We start from the raw sequence: 17820 nt of genomic DNA, 5'->3' as shown, positions 1-17820 counted from the left end.
TATAACTGAGAAATGAAAAGTAATTTAAAAAGAAAAAAATCCCACACATTATGATTCCATTTATATGAAATGTGCAGAATAGGCAAATCCACAGAAGCAAAAAGTAGATTAGCAATACCAGGGTCTGGGGAGAGGTGAGAATGGGAGAGACTGCTAAGGGGTTTCTCCTAAAATTAGATAGTGGTGATGATTGCACAGCCTTGTGAATATACTGAAAACCACTGAGTTGTACACTGTGACAGGGTAAATTTTACACTATATGAATTATATCTCGATAAAGCTGTTATAAAAATTCATCAAAACATACAATGTGATATATAGATGATGTAGTATAGAATTGTACATTTGAAACCTATGTAACTTTACTAACCATTGTCACCCCAATAAACTTTAATTTAAAAAGAACAAAAATAATTTAAAAAAATTCATCAGTTGAACGTGATATTATTTCTTATTTACTGCATCAATTCAACAATGTATTTCTTATCCATCAGACTGACAAATCTAATAGTCAGACAATATCAACTGTTACTGAGGATGTGGGGAAATGGGAACTACCAAACAGTTCATGAGGAAGTGTAAATTGGGACAGCTGGCTTTAGCAATATAAAGTAAAACTGCAAACATGCATATCCTATGAGCCATCAATTTCTCTTCTAGGGGAGATGCCCAAAAGAAACTTTTATACACTGACACAAGACTTTTATTGTAGTGATATATGCAATAATGAAAAACCGGAAGCAACCTAGCGATTAGGTTCAGTAGGGTAATGGATAGATGATAATGGCCAATAATAGCTAATATTTATTGGGCGCCTAATCTGTGCAGGTACTGTTCTGCCTTCTTTATTTGAATTAAATCATTGAATTCTCATGACAATCCTTCTGAGATAGAAACTTTCACTATTCCTATTTTACAAGTCTTAACCACTTTGCGATACTGCTTTTTAAATTCTATTCATTTAATGGAATATAGTATAACCGTGAAAAGGAATGAATTCAACAATTATAAATAGCAGAAGCATGATATTGAAAGAGTGAAGATTTCCGTAAAGAGGCCATGCAGTATGATGATATAGTGCTCAGGTCCCCAAGCCAGTCTATGGGAGTATTTCCCAGCCCCAGCACTAATTAGCTGTGTGACCCTGGGCAAGTGACGTCCCTGTGCACTTTGATTTCCTTAAAAAGGGGACAACAACAATAGTGTCGGCTACATAGAGTAAGTGAAAGGACGGAGACAATACAGTTCCAGGCAGACTATAATCACTCTATAAATGTTCGCTAGTATTGTTACTATAGGCATGCAGTATGCTGCATGGTATATGTGTCTGTAAATGGTACCTACAAAACAGTATTTTTCACAGATACCTGCATGTGTGTACAAACATACATATAAACATCTATCTATATTTATGCACAGACTGGAAAGATACTCACTAGTTTCATGACAGAGGTTATCGCTAGAAAGATGGAAGAAGAAAATGGCTTTGGAAGGTAGTACATAGAATAATACAATTTCATTTTAAAATATAATGCTTCATTTTTTAATTAAATTTTTCTTAAGAAATATGTGGCAAAATGTCAACAGTTAATTCTAGGTGGTGGGAATATGAGTGTGTTATATTATTCTTTGTGTATTTATTTTAAAATTTTCTTCAAAAATATTTTAAAATCCTAAATATTCAAAAATTCAACAACCACAGACTCTTTAAAAAAAAATGAACACGCTTTTTCTTCAGGGCCTCAAATAAACATCTTTTGCTCAACATTAATCACATACTTGTTTAATATTGAAGAAGTGGTTGAGTGTCTTAGCCCTTTACTTAGTTAATTTTATACAATTTACTTAAAACATACGCTTAGTAATCCAATCTCCCAGGCCACATGCACAAGTTAGTTACAATGAATTCAACATGTTGACTTGTGCATCAGAAGAGAAATAAAAATGAGACAAAGATGAGCAATGATTTATATAACCCAAGAAGAAATACATCTGCAAAGCTGCCCTGAGAAGGGGCATTTCCCAGCTCTGCCATAGGTCTGAGCATACACACCACACTGCCTACTAAACTTTCCTGTTTGTAGCAATAACTATAACTATACCTACACCCACACAGGAAAAGACTGCACTAAAGGGATCAAGACCAAGTCAGACTACACTGGAGACTCTGACTATTAAGGGATTTGCAAAACAAGACGAAGGTGCTGTAAATGAGGTCCCAGCTTGCGGAGCATCTACTGGTCTTGGCTTTTCTCCAGCAAGATTTGCTTTCAAGGAGAACACCTATTAGTGATCCTTTAATCTCAATTCCATTGGCATGGTTTGGAATTACTATTTCTCTCCAGGCCTCCTAAGTGTTAGGAAGCTTTTCCTGATCACTTTTTGCTTTAGTCGTTCCTTGTCACCTTTGAATTCTGGTCTCTTCTTTCAGAGCTGGTCTTGTATCATCCTCCTGCTCAGCATCGCCTCCCCCAATTTCTATCTCCCTCAGCAGCCCTGCAACCATTCACCATGTTCTCTGGATATCTGGGGTGATGCTGGTGGCTGAGGATGTAGAGGCAAGGGGGATGGGAGCCAACCTAAGGGCCTCTCCCCTCTGCGAACATTTTCCTACTGGTCAGTGGCGGTTTTGCAGACTACCTGCAGTCTCTCCCCCACCACCCCAAGCTCCCCAGGGTCAATTCTGGTCTTAGGGATTCATCCTGCTCTTCTCCAAATGTTCTCATTCAATTACTATGTCTCCCTTTCATAGGGCACTCTGGAGGCTCACAAAGGATTAGGAGAGGGCAAAGGTTGGTGGCGAGTGGCTTCAGCATCAACTAGACTTGATTTTAACCCTGCCGGTTATTAAAAGTTTTGGAACTTGGGGCAAGTTAATCAACTTTTCTGGATTTCATTTCTGTTTCCTTATCTGTGAAATGGAGGTTAATCTCAACCACAAAGTATTATTCTGAAGATTAAATGAATTAATGTATGTAAGACATCTATTATACCTGGTATATAGCAAGTGATCAACGAATATTGGAATAGATGAAATGAATAAGTGATTACAAGTGATTGATCTCTAAACTGTCAAAATGCAGGCATCAAGGATGGTTATGAGGAAGACATGCAAGTGCATTAAGATCCATGAAAATATAAAAGCCCCTCATGTCATCTGAATATAACCAGGGCTCACGACTGATCCCACAAAATGCAAACCAGCAAATTCTCACTAGATTAGATTCTCTGTATGTTCTTAACATGAGAGTCCACATGGCTTCTCGAGTGCAAGGATGTTTCCAGCTGAATTCGTGTCCTATCTATGATAAGGAGCAAATGCGTAAATATCCTGACAATCTGTGTTACGCACATTGGAATGGCAGAGCACCTGGGTAGGTCTTAAAAAACGCTTTGACCTGACAAGAGACTGATGACGATGGTCAGTTGGTCTGTCTATCTCTCAAAAATGTTCTCCAGAAACTGGGCAAAGTGTCATACGCCTGGTGAAGAAACTCTAGTAGCTGCTGCTGCCGGCTGCATTAAATTCCCTCAGCATCAGTGTTCCGATAATTACGTGGGAAAAGACTGCAAATTGGAGGTCTGCTGTGTGATCAACCTCAGAGGATTTAAATACATTTAAATTGTGGCTAACATTTGTAAATGCAGAGATTTCAAATGAGATTCAAAGGTCTAACCTCTCTTGTACAATGGGAGGTATGCCAATACCAAGCGGCATTTCTGCAGAACCACCTCCCGTTGGGGCACTTTCCATCACTCCCCATCACAGCCGAGGCTGTCAGGCGGTACCCTCTGCCAGCTTGTCTGCACAGTTGCTTTTCTTATACCCAGTGCACTTCACTCATTTTTGTTGCCTGCCTGGACTCTGGAAGCTTCCAGGTTTTGCTGAAAGGTTACTGTGATAGTCCAGGAGTGCAGAGAGGAGCGCCCAGACAACTGAAACAGTCTTCTAAATGACCTAGTTCCTCCAATCCATCCTCCTACTGATGAACATGGTCTCAATTAACAATGCATAATTTCCCTTCTCCAAAACTTTCAATGACTCCAATCAACTACAGCCGGCATCTAGAGCTGGTTTTAACAAACGTTTTCTGTAAAGGGTAAATATTTTAGGCTTTGCGGGCCATGTGGTCTCTGCGACTAGTCAGCTGTGCTGTTGTAGTGTGAAAGGAGCCATAAAAATATATATCCATGCACAGCAACACAATGCTGTGTTCTAATAAACTTTATTTAGAAAAGCTGGTAGTGGGCCGGATTTGGCCCACCAGCTGTAGTTTGCTGACCTTTGAACTATAGCATATGAGTGAAATTCCTGACCCTGGCAATCAAAGCTCCTTCTTGTCTATCTTACCTTTTCAGACCCAGATTTGGTTTTAATACTGTCCTCAGACAAATTATTTAAACACTGTGAGCCTCAATTTCCTCACCGGTTAAAAGTGGGACTAATACCACACCTAAATATCACAATTGCTGTGAAAATTAAAAAATATATATTACATATGACTGCTTACCCCCTGCCCTGTGCTCCCTGTCCCCGGCAAGCTACTCACCATTCTTTGTACAAAGCTTTTCTCACCTCTGCATCTTGCTCATACGGTTCCCTCCATGACTTTCTTACTTATTTCCATGTGTGCAAATTCTTCCCATTCTTCTATTCCCAGCTTAAGTGCCAAAGTCATGAAAGCTTCCTTCATCTCTCTTAGCCAGAAGTAATTGCTCTTTTCTTAAGTGAAAGGGTACTTTGTACCTCTCTTCAGGCACTTAAGACTTTTCATCTTAGGACTGTAGAGGTGTCTTATTTCCCTTAAACCCTCAGAACCACTTGAGGACAATGATCACGCCTTATGCATCTCTGAGTCCCCTCCCCGTTCCCATATCTATCATGGTGCCGTGCCCCAGTCAGCTAGCAAACATCTAAGTGACAAATGAGTGACTTGTACTGATAGTCTCCCCCTCACCTTAAGCAAGTCTAAATATTTATTAAATACCATGAGTAGTAGAATGATTATCTTTTGCATTTATCCTTGGGGAAGAAATAGTAAAAACATTTTCAAATCTACTTCCAGTTATTGATTAGTGGATTGAATCCTAAATAAGGAAAAGAAAGGTCACCGAAATGTGATAAATATTTATACATATCAACTTATACATTCCTGGATTCCTAAAGGTATACACATTGCTTTGGCTATTAAAAAAATCACATAGGCAATTAATTGGTATCTGGACATAACTGATCTCAAATCATGGCTCAGGTTGTGGTCTACACTCTAAACAGCAGGGTTAATTTCAGTGTTTAAAAATGAGTAAATGTTCTGGAAAAGGCAAAACTATGAAGACAATAAAAAGATCAGTGGTTGTGGGGTGGGGGAGAGAGGAATAGGCAGAGCACAGAGGACTTTTAGGGCAGTGAACATACTGTGTATGACATAGTAATAATGGTGGATACAAGTCATACATTTGTCCAAACCCATAGAATGCATGACATGAAGAGTGAAGCGTAAGGTAAACACTACGGACTTTGGGAGTTATGATGCATCAATAAAGGTTCATCCTTGTTTTTTTTTAAAAGGTACCGTTCTTCTGATGAGTCATGTTGATAATGCGGAAGGCTATGGATACATGGGGACAGGGCATGTAGGGGAAATCTCTGCACCTCCCTCTCAATTTTACTGTAAACCTAAAAGTGTTCTAAAAAATAAAGTCTTCTAGAAAATGAAGCAAACAAACAAAAAACAGGGTACATGGCCCCCACAAAATACCATTCTGTTTTAAACACCTATTAGTTATATTTGTTAGAAATTCTCTTAATAATGACCAATTCATTTCAGCAAGTAGAAAGTTATACAGTCTGGTAATATTACCAAGGCATACTTGTTAAGAAATCACTCACTTTTGTGACACAGACAATAGGTCCGAGGGAGTGACTTCAGGAGTACAGAAGGAAAGCTTTTGCTTATAGTGCTACTAGCTTCAAAGAGGAAACCCTGTCAGACATCCAGTACAGTGTGACCTAAAAGCATTAATCTTTGCATGACTCAGACCATGTACACATCCTCACTGAAGACATTCACAGTCAATGGCCCTAGAAACACTGGTGGGTAAAGGCAAAGAAAAAGGAGGCACTGCAGGAAATACAGTTCACAAATTGCATGGCTGTAAAAGCATGAAATCTGACCAGCTGTAATGTGAATCTGTTTCAAGAAGACTTAATATCACTCATCACTAAAGAGAGGAGGTCAAAATAGTCTAGAAAATGACAGGCAGGCTCTGTGCCCCAGCATGTGGAGTAGTAACAAGCCTCTAAGTCGGCGTGCCACAGGGAATGCCTAAAAAGTTCCCTAAAAAGCAGGATAATAAAAGCTGAAAGTCTAAACCACTATACCACCGGACTGATCCTAAAATTTAAAGACAGGTGAACCAGAGTCTCCCTGACATGTACAAGAACTCTTCATTCTGGTGGCTATTCTGAAATATGTGGAGAAACATGATCAACAAAGGAACATGAGAAAAACACGCTCCTGACAGTGGCCCAGTAAAGTCTGGCCTAAGGCCCCTTTGAAAGGTGGATGAGGTTTCCGGAGAATGGAAAAGGTGCCGGCACCTACTGGAGATCACATCTGTAAAATAAATAATTTGCCAGCCTGATGACCCAATGTGGGTTGGCCTTACCAATCATGATTAGGGATAGCTTCTTCTACAAGCAAATGATGGCATTTTTAAGGTCTCCCTTTCGGAGAAATAGTCAAAAAAGGGGTAGAAGAAGCTGCAAAGGTAAAATAACAACTGGCTGTTCACTACTGTGCTATGATCTCCCTTCAGCCTTGAAGTTCGTAGCATCAGGCCAAGGAACAAAAAAACACCATAAAAAAGAGACTACGGGAAGGTGTGGAAGAGGCTTACGTAACTAGGAACGCTCAATACTGCAGGATTCATGTCACTCTGGGTGGAGAAGATTGAGGGCAACGTGTTGCTATTTCCTCAGGAGGATTACCCGAAGCATGGATGGCAGTAACCTCACAGGGCTGGTGTTTAATGGGCTTTACGGCAGCCTATCCTTCCCGTCACTGCCTAGGAGCCTGCACATTAGAAATAAGGCGCTGTGCCCTCTGTGGCGTGTGTCTGGGTCTTTTGATAATCCTCTAGTCTTCCCAAGGTACTGCCCTCAGTTCACTGAGTCAGATTGTTTCTCCATAGCCAGGGGGAAAGGGGCGGAGGCCTAGCTTCGGTTCTAAATCAGTCAGAGCAATTATGGAGACGTGCCAGGGGCTGTAGGCACGTCCCTTATTTCTGGCCACCTTGACAACACTCCCTCACTAGGTATTCCTGAATTCTTAATATAACTATTATACACGTATAATAGTTATGAAAGTCAATGCACTAAGTAAAAAAGTCTTCAGTGTCAGTAAAAAACAAACACCAAACTCATTAACTCCTCAGCGTAAGGGGAAATTTCTTCCTCACTGCAGCAGCCGATGAAAGCATTACTGACTGGTCTATGTGGAATGTTTCCAAAGGGTAAGAAAACAAAACTCAAAGAAGAGAGCCATAGACAATATGAAACAATGAGTAAGCCCCACATCATTTATCTCGGGCAGGCCCACAGGACTACATATTTGAACAGATACACACTCTTCCGTGCTCCTTCTCTCTTTAGAGTCTGATCCCTGACCCTGAGTACCTCTCCACCCCCACGCACTCCCCCCATCAGTCTCACTAGCAGGTCTTAGATTGAAAAGACTTAGCTCTTTACACATCAGAAAAGTTACTCCATGATAAATTAGCCCATCACTTCTACTTCCTAAATTCGACAATTTTCCCTTCCCCCTTCCTAAGATAGTTTTCTATTTACAATGAAGGAAGTCCTCTTAGAGACCAAATGTCACCAGCTACACAATCAGCCACGGTTTCAGCGGGCTATCACTCGTAGGACCCAAAAGGATTTTGACTTCAAATGATTAATTGCAGAACAAAGGCCGCTTCCGTTTGCAGAGCTTCTCGCCCAGGCCACAGGGGAGTGGAAGTGGGGGGGGTCCCTGGACTTGCCCTGGAATGCATGATCAGTTAAAGCCAATCACTCCGCACTCTGTAGACGAAACACCCCAAACCACCCCTGCGATTTAGGTGCGGAGTGAAAGGTAACAGCATTGCATTTCCTTGATCAGGGAGAGGTGTCTGGGAGACAGATTGGAAACTGAAGTCGGCCCTGTGTCATAAATCTGCAAATTTAATTGCAATGCACGACTAGTCTTTGGAAGACCTTTCCAATCCTGATAATGAAGACATGCGTGTGCTTGTAGACGCCAACTCCCCCCTCTTTGATTTTGAAACCTGTACCACCTACTGAGTCTCACCAAAAACTAGAAGTGATCAGAGGCTGTTTGCACGGTGACTGAAACAAAAGGGTGAGGGAACCCGGGAGACTGTGGAGCAGGCCGCCTTTCTGGCGCCCCTTAAATCATACGACCCAGGCAGACCCCTACTCCTTCTAGTCTATGCCCAAGGCAGGAGCTGTCAGGAGGCCCACAGATAAGCAATTTAGAAATATTCTTGCTGGATAAAAGAGACTTACTTTGGGTTTCCACTGCTGTCTGCCAAGCTAGGGAAATAGAGTGCAGACAGATGCTCTCTAAGGTTCTTATTTGAGCTCCAAAGAGGTTTGAGGCTTGGCACAACCATGGAGCCCAAGGAGCTTCACTTTCTTGTTTTTTTTTTCTTCTTTTTAAATACAAATTGAAAGTAATACAGTCAAGAACAGAGAAGGTGATTGTTCTAGTCCATTGACTAATCTTTCTTGTTTCTGAACACGTCTATTCTCTTTAACAAAGCTCTTAAGATTTTAAATCCTTGGGTAAAAGCAACCCACATGGGATGTATTTGGGGAAGTCTACCTCCAAAATCCAAACAAATAAGATTTCTCATCTATCAGAAGCAGAAAATAAATTCTGTAATCAATTTCAATGTGGAAAAAAAAGAAAAATAAGCCCAAAACATTAATCGTTTGTTTATTCAACAAATATTAATTGAGCACCTACTATGTATAAGGAAACACAAGGTGCTGGAGCGAAAACAAAGAAGTACAAGACATTGCCCTTGTCTTCTAGGACTTAAGATTTATTTAAAGTATGAAATGTCTATAACTAAGTGAATGAAAAAGAAGTCACCGTGCTCAAATTGAAGAGATAGCAACACCCTAGAATTCTGGAGGAAAGACAACTCACAGAGAGAGATTGGGGAATACTTTATGCAGGAAGCAGTATGTGATCACTAAATAAAATTCTTCGAGAATAGGGTCTTATAGGGTACATAGCAATTAAGACATAATTGATATTTTTAAAGTGTGTGTTTAAATCAAGCTGATTAAGCGCTGCAAATTTATATTATGGGAATGCAAAAATGCAAACACATTAGAAGGACATGGACTGAACTCGGAGTGGGACACACAGAAACCATGGCAGATAGACTGGCCCTAGAAATCACACCATGTATTCTTCCAAAATGTGTGTTGAGCTTCCCAAGTCCAGGCCATTGCCATGTGACCTCCAATAATGTCCTTACCTCTTTCTTCTCTAAGTAGCTGAATTCACCTTCTCTGTGAATGCCCAGCTCATTTCCTACCTAAATTCACAGTAAATGAAGGTTGGAAGAGACTGTCAAGACCATGTAAGTCTAGTAGTTCCTAAACTTGGCTGAGAATGCAGTAAGAACCACTGGGGAGGTGTCCTGCTCCTTCCAACCTCCAAAGCTTACCTGATATATTTAAGCCAGGGATGGGTGAAGCCAAAGCATCAACCATGGTGATCAAACACAAAATGTGTTCTTGCTCTGCCCTCTCCGGGGCGAGCTTTCAAAAACTTCAGATCCTTACACTCCACCCCCTAAAATTTTGATGCAGTAGATTTGTTTGCATTCTACAAGGTTCTCCAGGCACTATGGAAGATCTGCCAGATTTGGGAAATGCTGATCTCCAACATTCCCCCAGTGGCTTCTGAATCCCCTCTACAACTTTCTGTCTACGGTGGTCTTGTTTATGACTAAACATCTGAAGACACTTGCTGGCTTCCACATCTCTTTGGGATCATTTCCTCCTCTAAATGCTTACACCACCCGGGATCTTGAATGCTCACTTAAAACCAATTTGTTCTATGTTGTGAAGTCCTTTCTATGTCAATAAACAATTATTAGGCTCTATGCTGAAGACGGCACCATAGAAGATGTAACAAGGAAAAGGTTTATATTACATGAGGAAAAAGACACATAAACTGTTAAAATAACAACTTGGAATGGATTAAGTGCTAAAGGACGGTAAGAAAAATACGCTGTCAAAGACCTAAGAAAGAGGTAGTTCTGCTACTTAGAGGCAATTCAGAAAATTTCTGGAGGAGCGGGTTTTGGGGGTAGTCCTTAAAGGATGACTATATTTTGACCAACATGAAATAACCAGGGACAATGCCGTGTAAAGAAATTATCTGATAAGAATACACGGCAAGAAAGTGCAGATGTGAGAAACAGTGAGTCTCCATGGTGGGTACCTGCACGATGAGGATATAGACGATGAGGTTGGAAAGTAAGTTAAGGGCATTTTTGGAGGCTCATGGTCTAATTTGGGAGAGAATATGGAACAACTGAAAGAGTTCAAGCTTTAGTGTCAAATAAGACCTCGGTCCTTCCCCTATTCTGTTGCTTACTAGTGAAATTGTGACATAGGCAGTTTGTTTATTCTCTCCTGTGCTTATCTATGACATAACAATGTATCTTCTTTTCAGGGCTGTCCTTTCAAGGACTCAACCAGTTAATGAATATAAACAACCTTATACTTAGATGGCTCATGCTCTTCCCTTTATTTCATCAGTAACAGCAAACAACAGAATATGTTTAAGGAAATAAATGTGATCTAACTTCTGTTTTAGAAAGACAACTGGATATGAAAAGACATTGAAGAGGAAACAGAAAAACTATAAGCAGAGAGAACAATTAGAAGAATGTTTCAATAATCCAGGTGAGAGATGAGGTTCTGAACCAGGATAGAGCCACTGTGAAAACGGAGTAAAGAGGAATAACCACTGAGGAGGCAAAACTGAGAAGTCAGCAGTTGGTGGAAAGTGAATCTTAAAGCATTAAAGATGATTCAGATTTCCAGCCTGGCTTCTGCTACTAGGAAGACAGTGGTGCAACTGAAAGTTAGGGAACCTAAGGGGCGTCAGCCTCAGATGAGAGAGAATAAATTTTAAGCGGGAACACTGAGCTGCAGATGAAGGCTGAGCATCCTGTGGGAAGGCTAAGTGTGCAGTAGGAGATTAGGGTGTAAGACTTCGAACTAAGAAGCTGGCTCTGGGTAGGAACACTTGGGAGGCCTTGGCAAAGAGGTGATAGGTGAAACTGTAAAAATAGTTGGCACTAGCTAGGAAGAGAGTATCGAGCAGAAAAGAGGACACTGAGATGTGACCCTCAGGGGAAGGTTCACACTTAAGGAGTAGAAGGAAAAGAGGAGCTAGTGAAGGAGATAAAAGAGGAGTGGTCACCTTCACAGAAAGATACCCAGGATATTATCAAAGCAGCGAAGCATTTCAAGACAAACAAACTACCATCAGTGCCAAAAGCTAGCAGTTGTAAGGAGTTAGAAAGAGCCGTTTGATTCCACAATTAGGAAAGGTGGCAAAGTCTGCCGATGGTCCCAATCCCATTTCTCCTGCTGCCTTTAATAATGGAACCTAGAAGACTTGAGCTGGGCACATGGCTTCCAGATAAGGCTACATTGCCTGGTCTCCCTTGTGTGTAGTCATGACTAAGTTTGGCCCAGAGAAATGTGTGCACCTTCCCGGCCACATGCTTACAAGGAAAGGGTGTGCTCTTCCCTTCCCTTTGTCACTGGCAAGAGCTCAGAAATAGCGGTGCTGATGGATGTTATGTGAGCCATCTTCAACCTTGTAAATAATGGCCACACCTTAATGATGGCTGCCACAGGAATGAAGGAACCTGGGTCCCCAACATGCAAAAACGTTGTACTCAAAGTATTACACAAAAGTAAAATAAAGCTTGTTTAAGCAACAGTTACTTTCGTTTTTATGATGATAGCTGATGCTTAATGATACAGGAAGGAGGGAATATGTGCAAAGGAAGAAGTGAGGAAACTAATAGAAACTCGTCTTTTAAGAAGCTAGAAGGGAAAGGAAGGAGAGAATGATAGTTTCAAGAGGAAAGAGGGTCAAAGAGGTATTTTTTTTATCAATGATTTTATAATTCTTATCATTTTAAAGCCTACCATGTCGTCTCCTTATTAATAGCATATTTTTAATTTTGCAGAAGTAGTTTTAAATTTTTTGCTTGGGAAATAAGCAGGATTTATTCTTCATGATTATGATAATTCTGTTTGTAAGTTAGCTCTTTGGGACATTTACTGTTTGTGTATTTGTACAGAACTGCCTTCAAATGTGACTTTTGGAAAATGCAAAGTTTTGCCAATGAACTAGAGGGCGATTTGTATTATTAAAGGGGTCCTTTAAAATACAAAGCTTCGGTATACAAACCATTTAACCACTAACAGAGGGCTAGGGAAGAGAAAGTTAATTTGTTACAAGTTACTGTAATGAACATGTATGGATGCCACTAGGACAGCAGAGTTTAATAAATAAAAATTTTAGCGCATGGAACTTTTTCCAGGAGTAACTTTATCATGTAAAAAGAGGAATTCCTGCAATGTCTACACTGCTACCAATGGCTCCTGTGAGGGATGACAGCCTCTCTAAGTCCCCAGCTCCTGGTCCTAACGTGACCTAAGCAGTAGGGAGCTCTGAGAACAGCTTTTGGGACAATCCCACATCACCTCTGAACTATCTGCTGTCAAGGGCATGGCAGTTGCATAATTAATCATAATAGTTACAAAGAATATACTTAAAACAAAAACCCTGTTGGTATTTAGCTGAAAAACAAACAAACAAACAAACAAACAAAAACCAATGGTGTGAATTATAGGTGTGTATAAAATTTCTTATTTGCATTTCACATAAAATTCACCAAATTCCTTATTCACTCATTAGTTACCCACCATGGTTTTTTTTCTTTTCTTTTTTTTTTATGGCACTTTTAAAGTTTGCTTTGGCTCAGGTTGCATTATTTGCCAAGACTTTATTCTTGGAGTCACGACTCCTCTGGGACTTCTTTACCTTTTGGCAAATTCATAGCTCATTTTGTGGGTGGCAGTGGTTTGTGGCCTCTGTGTGCATGTGTGGTCATACGTGGAGAACAGTCTTAAGATGTCCTTAATGGTGGAACATTTCATAAGGTAGGATGCTATATCCCAGCGTAATTAAACAGAAGAATAACAAGCAGAAAATGAGTAAAGAATAGCCAATAATGGTAGCAGCAACAATTAGGTTACCTCCTTGCAATTATGCATGAATAATCTGCTAATTTAATAGGTGGAAGAAATGTGTTCACAGAAATTCACTGAATATTTGGATATCAAGGGGCAAAGATACAAAAGGGCATGAAAGGGTAAAATTGAGGCAAAGCTGCCTCTGAGAATAAAAGTTTTGATGACCTTTAATAAGCCATTAAATGCAATGTTGGATCTGGAAAATTTTTTTTTTTGTGTGTGTGCGCATTTTCAATAAATAATGTGGTCTTTTAGGACCAACATTAGTATTTTAGGGGAAGAACTGGGGGCATAAGGCAACATAGCTGTAGACATTCACCAATTCCAAGAGGGCAATGAAAATTCTCCCTGCCCCAAACCTCTCCCCCATTTACCACCAGACCTTGGCTTGAAATGTCATCCAGTATAGCTTTTAATGAGCTCGAGAGGAGAGGTGAGGAACATTATTTCAGAACTGAAACACACAGTTTCTCAGAACAGTCGAAAAGTAGTGTTTCGCTTTATAGAGATTTCAAGCTAGAAGAAATCACAGCAAACAGTGTGCAGTTCCCGCTTCCTCCCAATACATACATTTTACAGATGTGACAGTTGGGCCCCTCAGGCAGTAGGTGACTGGCTCAAGATCACACAGCAAACTAATGGAGTATAAATGCTGGTTGCTAACTCTCTCTTTAGAGGTCTTTTTTACACTTCTGAGCACTCACTGGCTGTATTTACGAGGGTAAGAGAAGGGCCTCATTTCACTGGAGGATGAGTTCCAGGAGTAGAGACAGTACGTGGACGAGGTGGGTCACAGAACATAGGTCTGGGGAGTGGGGCATTCTGGATTTGTGCCTGGACAGAGAAATTGTCTCTTTTGCCTAATATTGGCTTAAATGACAAGGAGAGTTTACTGTCATTAATACAGCATCATGTAGTAGCTTGCTCTTCTACTGGCTACCAGCAGGTAAACCATATTGCCGGTGAAACGCCATGTCCTGACACCCGCTCAGCTTAGTGGTAGGGTTTATGGTTCGCTCACAAGGCAAGAGGACCCTGGACACTTTTAGACAGTCATTTGTATGTTTAGAGATTGTTCCGGGTTTCAGGAGGGGCAGTTGTTACCCTATGTGGAGTGGCATCATCTCATTTTGCATTAAGCTAATGTGTATTCATGGAAACCATACTAAGGAGAACAGGAGGAAGGAAGGAATCTCTGCCACTGGAAATTGATCTCAAGTGGCCTAAGGTAGTTTTCAACACGCTCATTTCATTTGGAAGTGAACCTGTCCCTTTGAAAATACTATTATCGATCCTTAATTTTTCCCAATGATTTTTGGGAATTTAGTTAGGCTTCCAATATGTCTAAAAATCAAGTGAGTTAAATTTTTTTTGGATGGGATCCAAAATTATGGGGTTTTTTTTGCTACTAATTACAAGCCATCAGGTTTCCATTTGGTCATGAATTTTATTTTTGAGGATGACTTCGTACTGTGCTATATTACCTCCTGACATTTAGTATTGTTGGAATTTATTGGATTTCTGGGAAAAACATAATAAAAATGATAATATCAAACATCATTAATTAGGTATCCAAACAAAGTAATCATATTGTTTCTCATTTAATTACAACAGAATTCAAGCTAATTTGCTTATTTTACCATAATAATATATGGTTCCAACAGTTTAAAAGCTAAAATCCTTAGCAGACAGAGGGTAATTATTAAAAAAATCCTCACTTCACAAGAAAATTCGACATATTAATCAATTTGTTTAACTGGATGAGCAGTGATTTGTTAACATTACTTAGCAAATAGGTTTTCGTTAACAAGCTGCTTCCAAAAATATTTTATGAGCCATCATTAACTTTCAGAGATGTTGTTTTAGGTTGGAAACCTCGGTGATCCATCTCGCAAAGCACAGTCAGAATGAAGAGAACCCTGAAATTGCTCAATGAGAAGAACTGAAAAGGGTCCTGTGAAGTCATGACCCTTTAAAGGTGTTGGTTTACAGAGTGAGAAGTGGGCAATTCACCAGCTGCACCCAGGAAACAGTGCTGCAAATGCCTGTGGCTAGGAATCAGAGGATGTGTCATTTTAAAGGACAGTTGGCACCGCCATTGCAGGCCCACAACCTGTTTGGTCTAACTTCAGTGACAGGAAAAAAGCCTTAATTTGGAATATAGTTAAGTATTTCAACAGAAGATTATTACAATGAAAAGCAATTAATTACTTTCTCTGTCGTTGTTTTTTGGACTATGTTTTAGGGCTCCACCCTCAAGGACAAATTCACTGAGGACTATGCTCAAAATGTGAGGTGCAAAATCTTAAGCAAAGGCCATGTAATTTGGAGCCCACCGCTGGATTTCCCCGAGTGTGGACGTGGAGAAGGAAAGGAGCTTAGCACTACCACTCTCCTCAGAGGCTTACAAAACACAGAATTTATTCCACAGAAGTTTATCTTAGCTGAAATGGTTAAATAAGTGATTGCAGGGCAAGAATAAATAAGTTGGGTGTCAAGATGTTCTTTTTTCATTCTATTGTCCACAATCTATTTTCTTAACAATGTCACTTAACTATTTCTCTGCTTCAGTTTCTCTACATAATGTATGTACTCACTTTAATTCCCATGTTCCCAAAGAGGCAATGGTGGAAAGATATGTTGACAAATATTTTTAAAGCTCGATAACTTCCTTGGAAAGAAAGCAGGCTTTTGAAAAAAATTCCCTGAGAAAATGTTTAAAGACTCAGTAATACTGGGTCAAAAAAATCTCTAAATTTTGACCACTTTAAAAAACAGCTTTTTAAAGGTGAAACATATTAGTGTATTGTGTATGTAGATATATTATGCATATACATTTTCTCTGATGACAAAGAACGAGAATACTGAACTAAGGAATCTTAGGTCTTAATGTATAGTGACATAGATGCTATAATTCAATAAACCATTTCCCTTAATTTGTAGGATTTTCTTTTTTCTTTTTTTTGTGTCCTTCTATTTAACTTTGAATGCATCTGTTCTGCAGGAGTAGTAGCAAGACCTGTTTGAAGCTTAAATCCATGACACCCTTTGTAAGGACAGTGGCTACTTGATCAAAACAGTGATCAAGCAGAAATGCTTTTTTCTGATAAACAGGGCCAAATTCAGTCTAAGAACACTCTCCCCCCCCACCCCCCCATATTCAGAGCAGAAGTTTTTTTCTTCTACCCCAACTAATAAAATCAGGAGGCTGCAATGAGGCTGAGCGGCACACAGTTTGATGTCCTCAGCAGGATACGGGGAGTCAGAAGTGGTGCTGTAAATCCAGAGCGGGGCTTCAACACTGTGTTAAGTGTGGCCTGAGTCTCAGAGATTTCCCTTTGATGCAAGTTGAGTATATTAATGGGAAAAGCATTCACTTTTATTTGTCTGTACTGTCTGCGACAGCAAGGCTGCCTCATTTAGCCTGGGCCAACATGAAAATACACAGAGAAGCAATCTGTTGCAAATTAGCACAGCTCCCCTTTCATTTACTAGCTAGTAATTGGAAGGGGTTAAGAAAGTGTAACTTATCAAACCACGTGAGAGTATCTGCTTGTGTGGACAGCAAGCCGCCCTGAATTTCCCTCTGCGCCCTGAGGCAATAATCCTTCCTGATGTCCACTTGGTCTGAAAGACAATACTGACACGTGTGAGTACACTTTGTTCGGTTGGAGACGGCAGTTTCCTGGACTCTCCAAGGAGGGATTCATGACCCTATTAGAATCTTACCTTTCTTTAGATATGTTTTTACTCTCCCGTTTCCAAATCATCTTGAAGTCACTGCAGAACTCGTACCACACCATAAACACGTAGTTGGGTGTGATGTCCTTCTCACCAGACTTTGGCTTCATCCCAAAATACCCCACTGTCGTTTCAAAACTGCAACGGGAGAGAGGGGGGACATAGGGAGTTAGAGGGTGAGAAACTGTCAACACCAAAACACATTAGGGTGAGGAGAGGGGACACTGGGGGCGGTTTCCCACATGTCCATTCTCTCACACAGGAGCCCTGCCTCAGAGTTACTGTGGCTTATCCTAAATCCCAGAAAACCTATTTTCTCAAGCCGATTTTCCAAGAAATTCAACTTGATGGGAGATATTCCCAGGTATATCTTATCCATAAAACATCCAGCATGTATAATTCCAGGGGGTATGGAAGTAAAACTTTTTGAGTTTGCTCTTCATCTCAAATGCATGTCATGTATCTGCTCTTCACTTGAGGTTTAATGAGTACATGGAACCCTGATGATATTTGATTTTGTAGCATTAGCAGTGGTCAGTTAGAGAGCCCATTGGGGATAATTAATCTGTTGAGTATTTCATGGAAAATCAAGACTGTTCTATCCTTACTCTGGCATCTGCTGGCTTTGTAAACCGGGGTCAATCACTCAGCATTGAACTCAGAATTTTTTTTTTCAAGGGTAAAATAAAAGACCTAGCCTCTACGAT

The 17820-nt window shown here is 40.3% G+C and overlaps 1 protein-coding gene across 4 annotated transcripts in view; it reads right to left on the bottom strand.

Annotated features, from left to right (window-relative positions):
- FMN1 (formin 1) overlaps positions 1-17820 on the bottom strand; it is a 380104-nt gene that overhangs the window by 15653 nt on the left and 346631 nt on the right. For all 4 annotated transcript variants that reach the window (XM_074327933.2, XM_074327935.2, XM_074327934.2 and 1 more), the window contains one exon: positions 17102-17251. In XM_074327933.2, coding sequence (XP_074184034.2) covers positions 17102-17251 — 150 coding nt within the window. The remainder of the gene's footprint in view (positions 1-17101; positions 17252-17820) is intronic.

The sequence above is a fragment of the Rhinolophus sinicus genome, chromosome 3 (genome assembly GCF_057876585.1).
Source record: "Rhinolophus sinicus isolate RSI-liver-muscle chromosome 3, RSI-T2T, whole genome shotgun sequence".
In the NCBI taxonomy this organism is placed as follows: domain Eukaryota; kingdom Metazoa; phylum Chordata; class Mammalia; order Chiroptera; family Rhinolophidae; genus Rhinolophus; species Rhinolophus sinicus.
This window is presented reverse-complemented; position numbering and strand designations above follow the sequence as displayed.